This window comes from Hydractinia symbiolongicarpus, chromosome 7 (genome assembly GCF_029227915.1).
Source record: "Hydractinia symbiolongicarpus strain clone_291-10 chromosome 7, HSymV2.1, whole genome shotgun sequence".
NCBI lineage: Eukaryota > Metazoa > Cnidaria > Hydrozoa > Anthoathecata > Hydractiniidae > Hydractinia > Hydractinia symbiolongicarpus.
Genome location: NC_079881.1, coordinates 19,930,478 through 19,951,683, shown reverse-complemented (window position 1 = coordinate 19,951,683; position 21,206 = coordinate 19,930,478). Strand labels below are relative to the sequence as shown.

The 21,206-nt window shown below is 32.9% G+C and overlaps 1 protein-coding gene across 3 annotated transcripts; it reads right to left on the bottom strand.

Annotated features, from left to right (window-relative positions):
• Positions 1-210: 210 nt before the first annotated feature.
• On the bottom strand, positions 211-12,523 carry LOC130648948 (uncharacterized). Of its 3 annotated transcripts, none has more exons than XM_057455093.1 (10): positions 12,384-12,523; positions 10,517-10,640; positions 4,153-4,374; positions 3,940-3,993; positions 3,045-3,137; positions 2,889-2,925; positions 2,687-2,807; positions 2,354-2,470; positions 1,143-1,164; positions 211-977 (listed from the first exon to the last, which is right to left on the bottom strand). In XM_057455093.1, the coding sequence occupies exons 2-10, from the start codon at positions 10,574-10,576 to the stop codon at positions 879-881; spliced, it is 825 nt and encodes a 274-aa protein (XP_057311076.1). In that variant the 5' UTR covers positions 10,577-10,640; positions 12,384-12,523; the 3' UTR covers positions 211-878. The 3 variants fall into 3 exon arrangements, with proteins under 3 accessions (XP_057311076.1, XP_057311078.1, XP_057311077.1); XM_057455095.1 differs by having other exon boundaries at positions 12,388-12,412; XM_057455094.1 differs by lacking the exon at positions 12,384-12,523 and adding an exon at positions 12,004-12,069.
• Positions 12,524-21,206: the final 8,683 nt, after the last annotated feature.

The window sequence follows — 21,206 nt, the reverse complement described above, 5'->3', positions numbered from 1 at the left end:
GTACCGAATATTTAACATAAAAACGCCTTTCTCGATTGCTTGTGCTTAGGGGCTTTGAAATCCCGCTTTCCCTTGCAATAATTTATATCCAAGATTATAGATTCTACGAACTTGTACTGCCTAAACATTATCCAACAACGTTTGGTCAGTAAATTTTGTTCGGAAACATTGCTGGCGACTTCAAACACAACTTTACATAGAAAACAATGATTTACTGGTTGTATGTATGTATATTCAACTGATGTTTGACATCTATAGAAATTAACAAATAATTAAATAATACAAGTTTAAAAACTACTTTACATAAAAATAAGGGAGGAGGCTGTTTTTTAAATTGATAGTCAGTCTTGTGACTTGAACAAATTGTAACTACCATATTTTACGGTAGGTGGAAAATATATGTATTATAAAGAAGACCATAGTAATTTCCAATATTTTAATAAAACTTTCTCTTTAATGAGGTAAGTATCATGAGAGGTATAGTGGAACTTTTCCAAACATTTTTATAGTCTATTGTTGTGGAGTGGAGGTAACTTTGTTTTTAGGCGGTAAAGTCATAACATTCCGCTCCATAAAGATTATCGAAAAGTTATGAAAGTTATAATTCTTTTATTCGAAAATTTTTGGGAGAAAAAATGGTCCATTTTTATGTATCAACGAAGCCGATGGTGAAATTGTTTCCAAATTAAACGCAAAAGCACGCAAATTGAGAATAACAGGATTTTCTGCATATTTTCTAGCTAAGGTTTTATTTTCAAAATTACCTGAAACGAGAGGTATTCCGCTGCTTTCCATGTGACACAAATTACGACAGCAAAAAAATTACTATGTATTAGTTTGCAGGATAGAAATTATCTACTTCGCCATAAGGTAGTTTGTTAGTACGGTTGATATCTATGGTTACCAAGACTTCCCCCATTCAAACGAGCAGCACGCGCATGCGCGGACATATAGTTGTAATACTGTGCATATTGTTCCTACGGAATAAAAAAAATATATTTTTATAAACTGTAACGGAGAATGTACTTATTAGCATTGTCAACAGAGATGCTTCTCACGACCTTTGTTTATAGTTGCCTATGTCTCATTGCTTGCGCTATTCTCTTGTAGAAACATTTATTTAAAGAGACAAATTGACTTACTGGTGTTGGAATGCATGCCAGCCTATAAAAAAGTAAGGATGTTTTAGGACTTAAAAATTCTACCTGTGCAGCCATAAACTGATAGGACAGCCTGGAGAAGTTTTGCAATAGTATTAAACAATAAATAAAGATTTTCAAAACAATTCTTCGAAAAATTCACAGAATTTTAACATCCTTATGTGGAGCATAAAACGTTGTTCCAGGTAATGTATATATTCTTATGTTTTTAGAAAAGAGGCACTGATTATGCTATGAAGGTTTTTGTTTGATTCTATTCGTGCTGAAACAAGTAAGGCCATATTTTAGCCCCAAGTTGTCCTTTTCGTACTCATACGGATGGACAGGTCTGTTATTTCAAAGTTATTTTACCAAAAAACATTATAAGCATATTAAAATAGGATTTTAGAGTAATTTCATTTTATGTATTAACGTCAAAAAAAGCAAATTTTTCTCTAGCAAATAAGATATATAATATCGTCTTTTTTCAAAGTCACGGAAAAATAAAATTACTGAATTAATATAGTAGACTAGTTCAATAGCCCGTCCACATGGTTGGGGCAAACAATTAGCTATGTCCTCAATGACAACTATTCAAATTGCAAGAAATAATTAGTAATTTTGATATAGTAGAGATTTCAAAAAGTCACCTGAATTACTCATGCACAACATCACAGTAGCACAAACCTTTCTTTAGGATAATCTCCTAATGATGAACGGTTGGAGAGATATTAGGTCCTAAGACCGTCTTTTCCGAAACCAATGGTATGATAAAGTTTTAAGGAATTTACCCATTTTGCCCCCAGGTGACCCCTAGTTACCCACCCCGGAGATGACGTCCCATATTAGACTTCGGGCTTGAAAGGGCAATGCAATGGCTTTGCTAATTTTAAAAATGCTATTAACGTCAGTCTACAATGTATCTACGCCCTGACGTAAAGTCCATAAATTTAACAAAAATAACTTTTCCGCTACATCAAAAGAAAATGAAGATATCCCCTCTACCCCACAGAGACACACACACAGTTTGAGTATTAGTGTACGGACGGAAAGAGAGATAGTCAAAGACACAAGATTTTATATTTGCACATTATTTAAGTGGAAAAACATTTCCTTTGGAACGACGAATTTTGTCCTAATTCGGTACTTTTAGTCCCAGAAACACTTTGCGTAATAATATAAGAAGTATGATACTGAAGGCAAACTTAACTAACCCAGAAATAGCTGTGTTTGATATAGCTGCAAGATTGACTGGTGGTATCTGTAATGCTGGCATAGTAAAATCAACCGGATTGATCTGTACAGGAGACGTTGTTAAGCAGTTAAACGATCTGAAATGATTTACAGGGCAAATATATATTTGCTAGTAGAGAGAGAATAAAACCACTTCACTTAGAAGTAACTCTTTGAGTAGGTACAAGTGCCTTGACGTAAAAAAGCTAGACGTAATTTTCGTCAACCAATGGTAAAAATCGCAAAATAAATTAGGTGAAGATGTGCCTTTAAAACAGGGTAAAGTTAGTCGTTTACAACAAAATCAAACTTACGTCGGATTCCACGGTCCAGAGAAATTCTGTATCTTAGCCCCCTGCGCTGTCTTGAAAATGCTATTAGTTTGGCGGCTTTGTGGTGGAGAGACAGTATTTTGATTATTTAAACGCACACCACCTTCAAAGAAAAAAGCAAGCTAATATATAGAGATTTAGGTTCTTATTATGAATATAATTAGAATGAAAATTAAGTTTATACTTTTGTTTTGGATCGCTCTAGGTGTGGCATTGTTGACCTGCAAGGCAAAGATAGGCGATTAAAATAATAACGCTGGTGAAGTCTTTGATGCCTTGTCGACAATTTTATCCCTTAGAAGTTAAAAAATAAGAAGACATGGCGTCATCTTTCTATTACCTCAATTTTTCGACCATCAATTTCTTTCTTATTGAGTGCCTCTTTTGCTTGTTTAGCAGCTTCTGCAGTCTCCATAGTAACGAAACCAAATCCCTGAAGGCAAAGACGAAAATTCAACGATTTTTCAATTTCTGTAGCAGATTTTTTCTTCTTCTTGTCTTAACCCTATTCGGTCCGGGGTTTTTCGAACATATTATGAGGGGGGGGCGTTGCGTCAACACATTTTCTGTGACGTCATCAAAAGTTTGAAATTTGTTCAAAATATCACTATCTGCTTAAAATTCAATTACTTTAGTTCTAGAGCGAATTTTTACATTCTGTTTGAAGTTTGTGAAAGCTAAATAAAAGTTATAGATCGTATGCAATATTTCCCAAAAATCCGGGTTTTTTTTATTTTCGGGTAAAATCCGAAAAAACCGAGAAATCGGATTAACAATGTGACCAAAACATGCAAAAAGATTGATGCAGGTGTCTGATAGATAAATATCGAAACTCATGCAACATAGTATTAAAGTGTTATTAAAAAGAAACCGTGAGGGGGCGGAATGTTTGACTTTAAGGAACAACAAATTTTATTTTTCTTCTACATTAACTGTTTTTGTCTTCAGTCCACAAGTATACGAAAATCAAGATCATAGCATTAGCAACACGTGAGAAATTAAAATATGTAATAAAATGTAGAAATTAGTCCGTTTGTTTATGTCATTTCTTATCCCAATGACGTCATCAGATTATTTTTTACCTGGAATTAGTTTGTAATAAAATATTGTTTAAATGAAAAGGTTATATGATTTATGTCTCCCACCCCTTTGGGTGCTACACCATTCCACGAAGCACAGATTTTAATAGGGTTAAAGTAAAAATTAAGGAATAAAAAAAAGTTATGATAATAAACCTTTGATCCTCTTTCATTGTAGATGATTTCAGCATCCAAAACAACACCGTAAATCTAAAAAAAGAGTGGCTCTGATAGGTTACATATTACGTGTAATGTCATGTGATTTTCTTGCAACTGATACATGACCAAGTTATGAAAGTAATTAAATTGTGATTTTAACTAGAATGACAGTTGAACATAAGCATCTCAACAAATAAATAATAAAATTACCTCAAACATAGCTTGCAACTCATTATCTTTTACTTTAAAAGGAAGATTGGTGACGTGAAGTCGTCTCGGTCCATCGTTGGACAATGAATCAGCGTTTTTCAACAAAGTGTCGGAAACGTTTGCAGCTTCAACAGATGGCGTTATAACGAAGGGTGACGTGTTTGGTTGCGCGACATGTTTTTTTATTGGTTTCTTTGGCTGTTCTGTTTGCTGTGCTACCGCCTAAAGAGTTTGCGAACAATAGGAATGATAGTGCAAAATTTTGTAAGAACTGTATTTTATTTGTGTCGGTAAAACATTTCAGCACCTATATATACCCACTTTCCAAAAATTCAAAAAATTGATTAGTAAAATAACAACAAAAACAAAGGAGAGTTAGAAGCATATAGTTTAACCCTCTTTATCATCTCACTAATGCCAAGAAGCAGAACACCCAATCCACATTAAGGCTTTCACAACGTGTGGGGTGCTACACTAAGTGCACAATGTGAACGTCCAAGCTAGAGTAACAAAGCGCTCGTTGAGCATTGATAACACAGATATCTTTGCTGTCTAAGGGTCTAAATTTCCCCCCTTTATCAAAGAAGAAAAGTGGATATCAACTTATGTCTCATTTGGAAGCTTAGGGTAGAAGACTTAGATTAAAGTGATTCTTGAGAAATAAGGATTCTAGCTTTAAAGAATGTCTTGTTAACACTTTTAATCAGCTTCTGAGTTTAATCCTGTAATGTTAATGCACCTACTTAAATCTATCTGAGATCTTTGGAAGAGGAAATTGTGAATATTAGTGTCATGGTTCTAAATATCAAGCAGTATCACTAGAGGCCTTTCAGTACAATCATCAGTAGTGCTATATTTTGTTCAGAGTTGTTTATTTTTGAATCTAAAGAATGTTCGTGATTAAAAAGTTTTTTATTATCAATAATTTTTATTAGTAAAGCCTAATATTTCAGAGATAATGGACCTATAAAACTGGTATGTGTATGTTCATTAGATAAATGTTCAAACTCGATAAGTACTAAAAGCATGCAGTATATGACGTCACAATCCCGTTTCCAAATTCATCACAGCACGTTTTATAGGGATTTTAAACTTGGTTAAAGAAGTTCATTAAAAATATAATCTACTTTTCAAAACTTCGTAGCAACACAAGATTGCAAAGTATTTTCATAAAAATTACGACACGTTTTATTTTTGACATGTTTCGACTTTACCAAAGTCATCTTCAGAATATTATACAAAAGTTGATACATACACTCTTTATACAAAAATTTTTTCGAAAATTATTTAAATATTTCCCAAAAGTACAATTTATATGAATTATACACAAGCTAATCCATGTTGACAAAATAATATTAGATAAACTAACAAAAGTTAGTTAAATAAAATTTATATACACAATTTGTTTAAGACAATTAAATATTTCCCAAAAGTACAATTTTTAATTTATTAAATGAATTTAAAATGCTAAATCAATATCTGAGTAACAAAAACGATATTGAACAAGCGGCTAGTACAAAACATAAAATTAAACGGATAAATTGATGATGCAATGCTTAACTTATTTATTGAGGTCTGGTTTCAACCAAGAAATATGCATACCCTCTTTGAGTTTCCTCTGCCAATCAGTGTCTGCATGATCCAAAATAGAAAAACAATTTTCGTTACATAGTAATTTGCAGTTAAGATTTGACTGCATATGCTTAAATATTTGTGAGTTTTTATCAGTTTTCAAATGTTCTTTAACTCTACTAGAAATGTGCCTGGTGGTTTCACCCACATAGCTAGCATTACAACTAGCACAAACAAATTTATACACAAGTCCAGATTTAAAAGATTCAGGAACTCGGTCCTTGCAAGAAAAATAATCTTTAATTTTACACGACTTAAAAACGAGGCACACATTGATTTCTTTACACATCTTATTGACAAGTTGATTGACTTTTTCTTTGGCAGTAATAGAGTACTTGCCAATAAAAGGCAATTTAAAATACCTCTTTTCTAATACATTAGTTGTCTCTGTACTGACAGCTGTAGAAAAATTCTTATCAAGGTAATTTGAAATATGGCGGTTTACCAGTTTTGTAGGAAAAAAGTTTTTTCTCAAAATTTCAGTCAGAGCCTTAATATTAATGTCAAAGTGTTTCCAACTGTTGTTAATTTTGAAAGTCCTGTCAATTAGTGTTTTAATGAGACCTATTTTATATATTTTGGGAGTGAAACTAAAATAATTTGTTAAAAGGCCAGTATAGGTTGACTTATGGAACACAGAAGTATAAAATTTGTCACTGGTGTTCTCAATTAAAATGTCAAGAAAAGGAAGTTTACCATCAACTTGTTTTTCTAAGGTAAATTTTATATTAGGGTGTCTCTGATTCAAGTATTCAAAAAAGGCCAACGCTTCACTTTCATCGTTAAATAAAGCAAAGATGTCATCCACATATCTACGGTAGTATGTTGGGCCACAACCCGAGTAATTTTTTATCCATTCCTTTTCTTTAACGCCCATGAAAAGATTCGCTAAAATAGGTGCCAGCGGCGAGCCCATGGCAACACCATCGACCTGTTCATACATTTCATTATTGAACAAAAAATTCGAGGATGACGTTGCAAAAACGAATAATTGTTTTAGTTCAGATTTTGTGATTTTGAGTTTACGATTTCCGGCAATTACAAGTTGAACTGCAAGATCTAATGTTTCATTCAATGGTATGTTCGTGAAAAGACTACAAACATCAAAAGAAACCATAAACTTGTCGGATTTACTCACCTTTTTTAATTTGAGGAATTAAAAAAGGTGAGTAAATCCGACAAGTTTATGGTTTCTTTTGATGTTTGTAGTCTTTTCACGAACATACCATTGAATGAAACATTAGATCTTGCAGTTCAACTTGTAATTGCCGGAAATCGTAAACTCAAAATCACAAAATCTGAACTAAAACAATTATTCGTTTTTGCAACGTCATCCTCGAATTTTTTGTTCAATAATGAAATGTATGAACAGGTCGATGGTGTTGCCATGGGCTCGCCGCTGGCACCTATTTTAGCGAATCTTTTCATGGGCGTTAAAGAAAAGGAATGGATAAAAAATTACTCGGGTTGTGGCCCAACATACTACCGTAGATATGTGGATGACATCTTTGCTTTATTTAACGATGAAAGTGAAGCGTTGGCCTTTTTTGAATACTTGAATCAGAGACACCCTAATATAAAATTTACCTTAGAAAAACAAGTTGATGGTAAACTTCCTTTTCTTGACATTTTAATTGAGAACACCAGTGACAAATTTTATACTTCTGTGTTCCATAAGTCAACCTATACTGGCCTTTTAACAAATTATTTTAGTTTCACTCCCAAAATATATAAAATAGGTCTCATTAAAACACTAATTGACAGGACTTTCAAAATTAACAACAGTTGGAAACACTTTGACATTAATATTAAGGCTCTGACTGAAATTTTGAGAAAAAACTTTTTTCCTACAAAACTGGTAAACCGCCATATTTCAAATTACCTTGATAAGAATTTTTCTACAGCTGTCAGTACAGAGACAACTAATGTATTAGAAAAGAGGTATTTTAAATTGCCTTTTATTGGCAAGTACTCTATTACTGCCAAAGAAAAAGTCAATCAACTTGTCAATAAGATGTGTAAAGAAATCAATGTGTGCCTCGTTTTTAAGTCGTGTAAAATTAAAGATTATTTTTCTTGCAAGGACCGAGTTCCTGAATCTTTTAAATCTGGACTTGTGTATAAATTTGTTTGTGCTAGTTGTAATGCTAGCTATGTGGGTGAAACCACCAGGCACATTTCTAGTAGAGTTAAAGAACATTTGAAAACTGATAAAAACTCACAAATATTTAAGCATATGCAGTCAAATCTTAACTGCAAATTACTATGTAACGAAAATTGTTTTTCTATTTTGGATCATGCAGACACTGATTGGCAGAGGAAACTCAAAGAGGGTATGCATATTTCTTGGTTGAAACCAGACCTCAATAAACAAGTTAAGCATTGCATCATCAATTTATCCGTTTAATTTTATGTTTTGTACTAGCCGCTTGTTCAATATCGTTTTTGTTACTCAGATATTGATTTAGCATTTTAAATTCATTTAATAAATTAAAAATTGTACTTTTGGGAAATATTTAATTGTCTTAAACAAATTGTGTATATAAATTTTATTTAACTAACTTTTGTTAGTTTATCTAATATTATTTTGTCAACATGGATTAGCTTGTGTATAATTCATATAAATTGTACTTTTGGGAAATATTTAAATAACTTTCGAAAAAATTTTTGTATAAAGAGTGTATGTATCAACTTTTGTATAATATTCTGAAGATGACTTTGGTAAAGTCGAAACATGTCAAAAATAAAACGTGTCGTAATTTTTATGATAATCTACTTTGTAAAAATTATCAACAGGCACACAGACTTAGCGTATTATTATTAGAGACTAGTTGGTTGGCCGGTGGAAATATTCACTTGAGTAAGGTGGCAAAGAGTTAAAAGCTGATAAGGAAAATGTATAGGGGCAATCATGTGGTTTTGAAAAACGGTAAAAGACTTTTCCTATTGTTATAGAAGACTAGTTAATAAGTCCGTGGAAAGATCAACATAGCAAAAGAACAATGAGAAAGACAGGAAGTTTAAGGAAATAACGACTATAGTGCATATTCAAAAATTAGTTTTTTAGACATTTGTTAACACGTTGCATTTCTTGAATTAAAACTTTTCACAAACGGTTAAGGCGAAATAAGGTTTTTTAAAATTTGGCTGATTTTAGCAAAGATCTTTCAAAGTAAGAACAAAAATTTTTTAAAAAAAGGCATACCCGACATATAGACTTTTTACGAACAGTTAAGAGGTATTAAAGTTTACATATTTTTTGATGACGTTTTCAACCCGTCCGTTTTAAAAGATTTTGGAAAATTACCCAATTTTGGTGCTAGGTGATCCCTAGTCACTAACGCGGGAGATGACGACAGCGGCCTCATAAAATAACAATAAACAATAAGAATGTTTAATTGCCTGTGACATTGCCATTACATTAACAATAGGAATGTTTAATTGTCTGTGACATTGCCCGTACATTAACAATAAGAATGTTTAATTGCCCGTGACATTGCCCATACATTAACAATAAGAATGTTTAATTGCCTGTGACATTGCCATTACATTAACAATAGGAATGTTTAATTGTCTGTGACATTGCCCGTACATTAACAATAAGAATGTTTAATTGCCCGTGACATTGCCCGTACATTAACAATAAGAATGTTTAATTGTCTGTGACATTGCCCGTACATTAACAATAAGAATGTTTAATTGCCCGTGACTTTTCCTGTACACTTGTTTATTTAAAGCAATTACATTCTCTGAGGTTATAAAACTCGTTATGGCAAACTAAAATACAATAGCAATATTTCATATATCAAATGATCAGCTGATTAAAAATGTAAACAAAAGGTTTATAAAATACAGAACGTTGAAAATATAACTGGCACAATACATGCAAACAAATGGGTATTTGTAAATTGTTGTTCACGTTGTGCCGTCTTAAACACCAGTCACGGTTGTGAAGAAAATATAGGCTACAAAATGTAAGCGAGCGCACACAATGGAACAGAAATTGCTGTCATTTTTGGACGGCAGTTCAAGAAACAAAAACATGTTTTTTCTCCGTACCAAATATACAATATTTTTTCATAAACACATTTCTCCACTATATATTCACATCTGCGTTTAAATTCGTCTGGGTATAGCATGAAATCATGTGCAGAATTATACAAAACGACCAAATATTTTGTTGGCAAAAAAAAACTACTGCTTTGGGCTACGTGCATTATTTTTATGAGCATGCAATGTGATTCTGTTACATCGCCCGTGCAATATCTTAACGTGTCGCAGGGTATATTTTTTCATACAATGCATCAAATTAAACGTAAATAGTTGTTGCACGAAATCAAAATAATTTCTTCATAAATTCAATATCAATTCTAAGTTCGCGAAAAAAGATTATACACGGTGATTTAAGTTAACCAAAAGTGGTTATAAACTGTCTCTTTTTTCGCTTTTTTTATCCAATAAATTTCCACACATCTTGGGCACAAGTTCTGCATATTTACCACGTCAAAATAAATATAACAGGTGGAATATGACGAATATTTTTTTGTATTCTATGATTGCATTCTGTTTCTAACTAGAAATGATTATTTTGTAAGTTTTGTGACACACCCATCATACTCCATCTTAGGAGTACGGAGTCATAGAGTAGCCTGGATTTTTCTTCATAACCGCCAATTACTGTGGAAACAATGTATAACAGAAAAGTGTTCGATGAAAAAGATGAAATACTTACACGATGCATCAACATTCGTAAAACATCCAAGGTAGAGTTTTCACCAATATTAAAAATCATGCTCACGCGAGGATTATGGGTAGCTGAGGATTATGGATAGTGACGATTGAAGTTTATGTGCATGCTACATGAATGTACAAACAAGCAATTACTCCACATAATACTCAACAATGTGCATTATCAATATTCACATAAATGCATGCAAAGCTTCACTTAACTAGACCTTTTATCTTTGGAGAAATATACTAAAAACAAATGTTATGAATAAAGTCCTGAATTTATATATGGCAAATAAAAGACAACACGCAAACGTAACTAATAATTCTTTTTAGCAAAAGAAATAACAGTATTGTTTTGCCCTGATGAACTACGTAAGCTGCATATTTGGCATAAGTACAACTAAATCAACCATCTTTACAAAATTTCATCTTTTGTGACAATATTCGAAAATATGATAGCCTATTAGCATTGTTTCTAATACATTTTATTTACAGGAATCAATAGCAAAAAGTTTTTACGTTTTATTTAGCTACGAAAAAAGCCAAAACGTTTTGATTTTATCTAGCAATACTTTAGTAAAGATCAAAGAATACAACATCCGATAGTACAAATTTAGCAAATCGTACAGAATTATCATGCTGTAAAGTTTCACTTTTAAATAGAATGAGTGAGAACAGATGAAGTTTCGACGTAACAATCTCAACAGATAAGGAATAATATATTGAATAATTCATAATGTATTAGAATTATTGCAATATTTTTCTGTTGCCATATTTGGTTACTTTACGCGAATAATTTATCGTCTAAAAGGATTCTTAGTATAATATTCTAAATATCAGAATATTCAGATCTAGGGACGATTTTTAACAAAAAACAATATGACAATTCATCTATTCATCTATTCTTTCACCCTTACTTCAAGTTAAGTATCCCAGTTTATCTCTTAACTAAGTATCCCGATTTATCAGACACTGCACAGCATCCTAATGACTGGTAAATAGTATAAGCTTGGTTAAATTTTAACAGTATGTTAAAAAATCATCCTGTTTTCCAGCATTGCAAACAACGCAAATTTAACGTAACTCAGTACAACGCAGTGTGCTATGCCCGAAGCGCAGTAAGAACATTTCAAGTAAAGAACGTAAATAATACGTCACAGTCATATTTAAAAACATAAAAAGTTGACAATAAAACGCCACATCTTCCATTCACTTCTATACATAAAAAAATTTCCATCTTAGCTACTTACTCATGCATGGTAGAAGTAATCTCTTAAAAACAACTCAAAGTTTTAATGGCTGTATGAATATCAAAAGTAAACAAAATGCATTCAACTGAAAACTAAATAAACATTGTTAAGCTTCACTGAGAAAAACAAAAAACAAATGCGAACAAACTTTATATTTTTATGAGAACAAATTATATCAGAATATAATTTCTTTTGCTAAAAATTTAGTGTGAGGTAAAGGCTTTAAATGGCTCCATACCTATGAAATAGAACATGTTGAACATTCTGCATTTACATAAATTAAGGTTTCTCCATGTTTAGCTGAAATACAAGGTTTTCTTTTCCACCCTTTTTAAAATGAGGAAAAATAAAACAACAAAGTTGAAAGCAATGGAAATGTAAAAAGGTGGTAAAACTTGCTGTATTTTTCTATTTATTTCGCTGAGAATTTTTCCGCTTTCAAGAAATAGTTATATTTCTACAAACTCGGTAAAAAACAGATGTGCGTTGAAAGCCTTGAAAGAAAACTATAAAATGAAATTTTCTTAAACAGAAAAAAAAAACGCGGGAAACTGAATTAGATATTTCGACACGAAAAATATGACGAATAAAATTATTGGAAACAAGAAAAACTTATACCTACGACTTCATTATCTTCAAAAAATAGTTTCTTATTTGGAGAATTCCCTTTACGTTGCCATACAAATCCATCCTAATATTATTGATATTTACTAAGCTACCTTTCCAGGGGAAAAAAGCTTCTTAATAAAACGCAACCTTTGTGAGACTTATATTTTATTTCACATTATTTTAACCCCCTGATAATGATCAACGCAAATAATCTTCGCTGAAAGCTTAAGGTATGTTTACCTTCTCAGTAAATTTTCAACAATAAATATAATAAATATATGACGTCATTTTTTAAGACTTTAACCAACCTCGTGCTCAGCTTGAAGGAAAAACATAGTAAAATATGGGTGACTTTTACACTTCCTTGATTTTCAGACATCAAACGTATCAGTTAAAAAGTAAAGTTTAATTTAATGTTTAGGACTTTGTTGTCAAGTGTACTGTCCCGCGTTGCAAAGGTTATTGCGACACAGTTTGTTTACATCCTTAGAAAAATTTGTATACTGTCTATACAACAACAATAATGTCTCTCCATGCCAACAAGAACTTTTACCTCACTAACAAGAGAGGGTTTTACATAGAAATTTAATGAAAGACGTATGCAACAACCCATCCACCAATCCCTAAATTATCTGCACGGATGGAAAAATTTAGAATTATTAACAAAGCTCCATCTTATTTTCTCCAGTTCAAATATTAAACTTAGCTAATAAATATTATTCTAAAAGACGATTTAATATTTGCATTTTATGTGGCGATGTGGTTTTATCGCACAACAAAGCATTAAAAAACAAAGATGTCAACGAAATGAAAGCAAATAAATAGAACAAACAGAAATTGTGGAATTACCAACATTTACACATACGTTACATGCTAGCCTGAGAACACAGGTTACAGATTAGCCTAAACCAATACATGTTTCGATGTCTGCCAGATAACTTGCCTTGCCTGCCCACGTGTCAACAGGCTAAAGTTTTTTACCGTTCTTTATGTATTGTGTGATTTTCGGCAGTCATCAAAATCTGGAAAGATGCATAAATAAAAAAGCAAGCGGGATTTTTCTCACCGCAACCTCTCCCCTAGATCTTTTCACGCATATGATAGTCTGGCGGCATGGCTCCAGGTCCCTTACATGGCATGGGTTAACTCGTAGCTGTGGTAAAGACACTTGCCCGCGCAAGTTAAACATGCCCGCGCTGTGGACCCAACCACGGACCTTGTGACTACGAAGCGAACGTCATAACCACAAGGTCACGCAAGATTTATGACATAGCTATCTAGCACTTTCATTTAACATTTTAGATTTAACATTTTAAAGACATTAATGTATCAACTGTATGTTATACCAACCTGCTGTTTTAACTCTATGCATGGTTATGGTGTCTTGTTTCCTTACGACATGAATCCTGTTGGCCAGGCTAGAATCTGCTCGCTACCACATTAAGCTTTCTCATCCCGGCTGATTATTATATCTGTGTGTATTTGTAAAGTGTGTAGCTACTTCCCATTTAATTTTTGTAATGACGTAATGACGTAATTTTTACGTACTGACGTAAGTTAAAATTGTTGATAAAAGTTTATTCTTTAAAATTTAACTCCCACGAAAACAAAGTTTTGTGCATAAAAGAGCTTGAAAAATTGCCTATGAATTTTGTTACATTTTTTTGACAATCTTGATCGGTTTCTAAAATTATTGATTTTAAGTTCTGATATTTATGCCACTCAATGGATGACGTCATGTACGTATTCTATAATACCTAACCTCCCGCGTGTGTGGCAAAATGGTAGCTTATATTACTTTGCTCTTTCTGTAATTTCCGCAAAAACATAGGGTTTTAATTCCACATCTCTATAACATTATTTGCGTAAGCTACTAGCTAGTCTTATTATTAAGCTTTGGCATTACAGCTTTTTATCCTAGCCAGCATTATTCCTTTTTGTTATCTTTACTAATCTACTTTTTACCAAGTTGCAACTTGGAGGTAGCAACTATGGGCTTTGGCTATCTAGTTGTTAGCTACGTCTGGCTAAAGAATGAAAGTATATTAGACAAAAATTTCAAATAATCTTTCTTATCCTAAATACAGCTACACATTTTACTGCAATAAAAACTTTCGCATAAGTCTAAAGTTTATTAATTGACTAAGACTTGGATTTTACTTTTTAACCGTGATTATTCTGCAGCCTGTAGAATGCTATTTAAACTGAAAATTTTGCAAATTTCACAAAAACGTATTTCGCAAAATAAAATTGCTAAGTTATTTAACCAAAATGGCGATAAATGTTTTTAAAAAGGATATTACGCCTAAGGGAGTGCACTGAGACGCATGCTCTCTCTATGACTGTGCGTCATGGTTTACATATAATAAGTGCTCATATTTGTGTCACTCACAGTTAATTTTTGAACTCTCGCAGGAACTTTTTCCGCAAATCAACAAAATACTAACTGATTGCTCTAGCTATGACGAGGTAACAACAGGCTCTGTGTTTCTGAAGGATTCTTTTTAAAAAATACACTACACCGGAAATGCTATAATAGTGCTCGATTTGACGTTTAAAGTCGGAAGGTTCTTTCTGTGTAAGCGCCTAATTGGATTAATTTGGCGAGAAATTTTTCAAAAGTAAATTTAATTTTTGACACATTGTATGCCTGGACTAATAGCCCCGAGCTCAGTTATGCATCATGGTCTATGCGCACTTAAACGTTTAACCTGCTGTTTAGGCTACAATCTTGATCAAAATATGTTGAGACTAGACTAAAGAAAGGAGAAAGCTAAGTTTGCCACCACAAGTAATTGCGTAGGCTATTTTTATATTAGATTGCCGCATTTTGAACTTCACTTTGGATTTTAGGTTATTTGGTAAAGACCAAATTCTCAAAATGTACTAATTATTGCTTATTTCAGCATAGCTATTTCCCACTAATTTTGTAGTCTTCGTGAGCCCCGATGTGGATTATTTCGGTGTGCGGACGTGCTAGAGAATGTGGCTACCAACTTTTCAACGCTATCTGTCTGTCCTAGCTACGTGTGTACAAAAGTAGGAACTTTGCAGCCTGCCAGCTGTAGGGCATTGACTCTTTGACACTTTTGCCAACATTTGAATAATGAAGAAAAAACTGCCTTTTGTCTCAATATTTTTGTCAACATTTTCGCCTCAGATAAATGAGGTACTGGTTTGAGTGTTTATCAAGTTATGCAACGATGTGAATATCATCTTGCCTTTCCAGTTTATTTTGAACATACCTTAAAGGAATTAATTTTCACGAGAAGTTTTTCAAAAATAAAATTTAATTTTGCGGATCTTATTTTCGCACAAGATCTAATATTTGGTGTGAGTAAATGTGTGCAAAGTTCGCCAAAATAGAATTTAACAATGCTCTTTTTCTTAATTTATAGCGTTTTTTAAGGTCTTGATGAAGTTGAAATTCATATATGTAGTTCTAGGCAAATAGACTTCCGGCATTAGCAAGACAGGGCTTCCAAGTGCCTGAAAAAATATGACAGAAGTACACCTGAGGGTACGGGGGAAATAATATCAATAATTTTTATACGAAATTCAAATTTCATATTGTAATTTTACATCATTCATAATTTTGTTAAATATATTTCTTTTTTACAAGTGCAATTTTATAACAGCAATGCAAGCTTTAGATTTTACTGATTTTTTCTTCTTCTTTGATAAATTCACATCAAACATGGTAAAATATATTAAAGCCAGAATTTTGAACAGAAATAATTGATGCGATTATGAATTTTTTTAATTTAAACTAAAAAAGCCCATTACAAAATGAGAACAGTTCTAGGATGAACAGTTAAAGGTTACAAGTCAAATTTGCCGTTCTTTTAAAACATGTACAACATAAATATAAATTAGAAATTGAAAAACAAGTTTTACATTAAAAAAGCATTTTGCAGATTTCAAATATTTTGAGTCACGACATCATGATCATTCATCATTCTCGGCTTAACGTCCGTTTTCCATGCTAGCATGGGTTGGACGGGCTATATTAATGACCCTCTTCCAATCTGATCTAGACTGTGTTAGATCTAAACTCAACTTCCTCTGTATCAAGTCTGTCCTTATAACCTCCTGCTAAGTCTTTCTCGGTCTGCCTCTGGGCTTTGCCCCAGGAACTATCAAGTCTCTACACTTTTTTACCCAATTATCCTCCTCAATTCTTTCAAGTGCCCCAGCCAATTCAATCTTCTTATCTGGATAACATCTTTAATTCTACGGAGACTTAGCCTGCTTCTTAGCTCATCTGAACTCTTTCTGTCTCTCAGACTGGCGTTACACATCCACCTAACCATTCTCATATCATTCCTTTCTAAACGGTCAAGATCTTCCTGCTTCACTGCCCATGTCTCACTACCGTACAACATAACACTTCTTACACAGGCCTCGCACAACCTACCTTTTACCTCAATTGACAGGACTCTGCTAGTCAACAAAGGAAGTGACGCTCTGAACTTTTTCCAAGCAAAACCTAACCTGCAAGTAACACTTCTTCCAACACCATTTACTTTGAAAAGCATTTTTAATGCAAGAGCTAAAAACTGTGGTGTTACAAAGAGTTCTTTGGAAAAACTTTTGCCAGATTTTTGGAATTGTAGTGCACAGAATGTTAAACTTAAATATAAAGTATATATTATATTTTTTTAAATAAGCTGGACGTAAACAAGAGATTATATTTTATCGTACAAAGGATTATCCATTGGTAAGTCACTTCTCAATTATTTGGTTGTTGTTACAGAGATGAGCACAACGATTATTCCAATTTTTACGGCAAAACATTTTAGATAGCAAAGCTTCAATCTAAATGAGTACAAAGTGCAACAGGCCAGAGGATTACAAAGTTCGTCATAATGGGTTTACAATTTGCGATGACTTTGGGATTATAAAGGCGACAAAATGAGTTGCAAAGTGCTATGAGGTTGCAATATTGCGGGATGATAACATGTTACACTACAGTGGCTTAAACTTTAGTTTGGGACTGATTTTAAGATTGTATTGATGTGAAAGTATATGAAAGTTTGTGTCTGCAATTTTTTTATACTTATACTATGGGGATTGCATATTGCATATCTTACACCATCCGCAAATGTAGAAAATCTTTTGTCTTTCACAAAAAGTTGCGCCCTACATAATATGCATAATGTTAAGTTATTATGAATAAAAATTAATTCTTAGGTAACCTAATATTGGTTAACATTTTTGTGAATTTGACCCTATATGCAACATTATGTTCCACAAAATTTGTGAAAATAAGTTCTGCAAACCAAGATGAGAATGCATTTTTTGTTCCATAAGAAAAATATAATTACTTTCATGTATATCTACTTTACATTGACTTTTAGAGAATAATAAATAATTTCTTGACATTTTTTTCTTTTGGAAAACATTTAACTGTAACATAATTATCTATTGCAAGGATCAAAAAATTTGCAATCCTTGTTATATTTACAAAGTTAACAGACAAAATGTGATCTCTTCACACACTTCTTCTTCCTCTATGCCTTTTCAATTTGTAAAAACAGTGTTTTATTTATCTTAGGCGAGGCAAATGACTTTAAAGTCATTAATAGGGCTTGTTCTGTCGATTTAGATGTTTAAAAGGTATCTAAATATATCTATGTTACATAGACAAGGTATTACATAAATAATGTGCCTTAACAAAAAAACATGATTACAATTTATCAACTTAAATTGTAGCCTTCAACCAAGAAGTCAAATATATTACAAAAATTAATTTTCCAGGGTGGGTGGTTCTGAAATCAGAATAATTTTCCGTAATTTTGCTGTATAGAATGATACGGACATTTGTTAATACGTCATCAGTAACTCGTCGATACCCCAAACTTTTTAGTCGTTGACTCTTTTCTACAAAAAACGATGATCTGATATCCAGTTGTCAAAAATACTAAATACAGGAAAACGGAATCATAAAAACACATCTCTTCTCATTTGCAGATTCGTTCCTTCAGCTTTGTGGTTACCGAGTCAATATAAAACTCGTTGAAGCCCATGTCGAATCCCATGTTGAAGCCCACGTTGAAGCCCACGTTGAAGCCCATGTCCAACTCGTTGAAGCCCATGTCCATGTCCACGTCTACATATGCATCCAAACAAAATACAAACTTCTACTGGAAAACTCAAGATCATATCAAGGAACTATTACAACTAGTGACCACAAAGTACTAATCACAAAATTAAGAACATCGTGGTTTGAAGTATATAGGAAAGTGAACTAAACAAAACATAATAACAACATAAAATACAACATTCAAATGACCAAAATAAACAGAAAGAATTCAGAGAGCAACTGGAGAAAATATAGATAAGGAAGAGAGCAAGAAATGGAACGATATCACATCAGCAATCCAAAAAACAGCAGAGAAAGTACTAGGTTTCACATAAAGAGAAGCAAAAATAAAAATGTATAGCCCAGTTATAGAAAAACTCTCAAATGAACAGAAATAATATATATAGAATGAAAATAGAACAAACGAAAGATATACAAACACTCAAAGAATTAAAAAATAAACGTAATAAAATAATGAAGATGATCAAGAAAGAAGTGAAAGCTCAAAATAAAAAGAAAATAGATGAGATACCATACAGTATTCAAAACGATAATCAATCAACAGCAATGTTCAAAGCAATAAAATATCTAAGAAATCCTCACAACAAAAATAAAAACACCATCATCCACAATGCTGAAAATCAGAAAGTGATTAACAAAAATGATCAATATAACATAGTAAAAGAACACTTTATACAACACTTTTGGAATGACCAACATGAAATGGTAAATCAATTTAAAGGACCACCTAGACCTCTTAATAAGTCAATAAGTAAAGAAGAAGTAGAAAAGGCATTAAATAGAATAAACAATAATAAGGCACCTGGAGAAGTTCATATACCTGCAGGATTATTAAAACACAGCTCTGAAGTAGTAAAACAAAAAATCAGCGAAATATTCAACGAAATATGAAGAACACGTCAAGAAGATATCAACATAGGAAAATTAAATCTGATAGCAATACAGAAAAAAGGTAAAGAAGAAGGCCCAGTGAAATATTTAAGACAAATAAACTTATTAAATACCATCAGAAAACTGCTCTCCCTTATAACCCTCAACAGAATCCAGCCCAACGTTGAGAAATACCTTTCTCAATCACAATCAGCGTACAGACTTAACAGATCAACAGGAGACATAATATGGGCACACAGATTTGTCACAGCAAAAGCACAGCTCTACCAATATCTTGAAATACATATAAATGGAATAGACATGTCCTCCGCCTTCGATAATATCAACAGAAATTAACTAATGAAAGAATTGTAAACCTTCCTTGATAAAGATGAATGTAGAATGAGCCGACTTCTACTCAGTATTACAAGCATTAATGTGCAGTCTGCAGATAGTCCTCCAGAAGACATCAGCACAAACGTTGGATCACCACAAGGCGATGCAATTAGCGGAACATTTTTTAATATAGCGTTCGAAAAAAGCCTTAGAACACTACAAGGGAATCTAAACATAAGAAGACCAACAATAGAACATTCATACACAACTAGTCGATAAATCCCGTGGAGTAATCCACTTAGGCAGAAGGACAATGGAAAAATAGGTTGTTTTAGTTTTTTTGCTGACGTCAGCAGTGCAAATACAAAATAAATATATTTTTTTAGAAATTTGTATACCTGTTGCCTTCATCGTATAGATCTTGAAATGCTGATCAAGAAAATGTATATGATCATGTATCTTTGACAAACGGTTGCAGAGATATCAAGGTTTAAAGGTTTTTTGATGACGTCATCAAACCGTCCATTCCGAAACGGATTCGGGGACCCAGGTTTGGAAAAGTTACCCAAATTGGTCCCAGGTTGTCCCTAGTTACCCACGCGGTGAAAAAACATTGACGTCACCACCTCGTTTCCAAGTTATTTGGCCTCAAAGTTTTAAGTGCATTGTAATGGCTTCACTAATCTTAATTAACTTTCCTTTGACGTCAATACTATAGAACAATTTTATAGGCGATGTTTTATAGAATTTGTTAAAGAAAATTTTGAAGAATGTAATCCACTTTGCAAAAGTGACAGACAGACACACGGAACTGGCGTATTTTTATATAAACTAGTCGATAAGGCCCGTGGAAAAATCCACTTAGGCAGGATAACAGAGAAAAACAACCGTCATTTAAATTTTGATGACGTCAGCAGAGACATGTCAGAACACAAAATGTTTTTTTTCAGAAATGTGTATGCCTGTTGCCTTCATCGTATAGATCTTGAAACGCTGAGCAAGAAAATGTATAGGATCATGTACTTTTGACAAACGGTTGCAGAGATATTAGGGTTTAAAGGTTTTTTAATGACGTCATCAACCTGTCCATTCCGAAACGGATTCGGGGACCCAGGTTTGGGAAAATTACCCAAATTGGTCCTAGGTGGTCCCTAGTTACCCACGCGGTGAAAAATCATTGACGTCACCACCTCGTTTCCAAGTTATTTGGCCTCAAAGTTTTAGGTGCACTGTAATGGCTTCACTAATCTTAATTAACTTTCCTTTGACGTCAATACTATTTTATCGGTAAAGTTTGGTAAATTACAGAACAATTTTATAGGCGATGTTTTATAGAATTTGTTAAAGAAAATTTTGAAGAATGTAATCCACTTTGCAAAAGTGACAGACAGACACACTTAGCGTACTATTATAAGAGAAGACTAGTCGATAAGGCCCGTGGAAAAATCCACTTAGGCAGAAGGACAATGGAAAAGTAGGTTGTTTTAGATTTTTTGCTGACGTCAGCAGTGCAATTACAA

Excerpts from the sequence above, each read along its gene's own strand:
- LOC130648948 (XM_057455093.1), bottom strand. The coding sequence starts at position 10,576 with ATGATTTTTAATATTGGTGAAAACTCTACCTTGGATGTTTTACGAATG. Across the intron at positions 2,926-3,044 it reads TTGATGGTCGAAAAATTGAG|GTCAACAATGCCACACCTAG; the intron begins GTAATAGAAAGA and ends TTTGCCTTGCAG. Across the intron at positions 1,165-2,353 it reads TCAAACACAGCTATTTCTGG|GCTGGCATGCATTCCAACAC; the intron begins GTTAGTTAAGTT and ends ACTTTTTTATAG.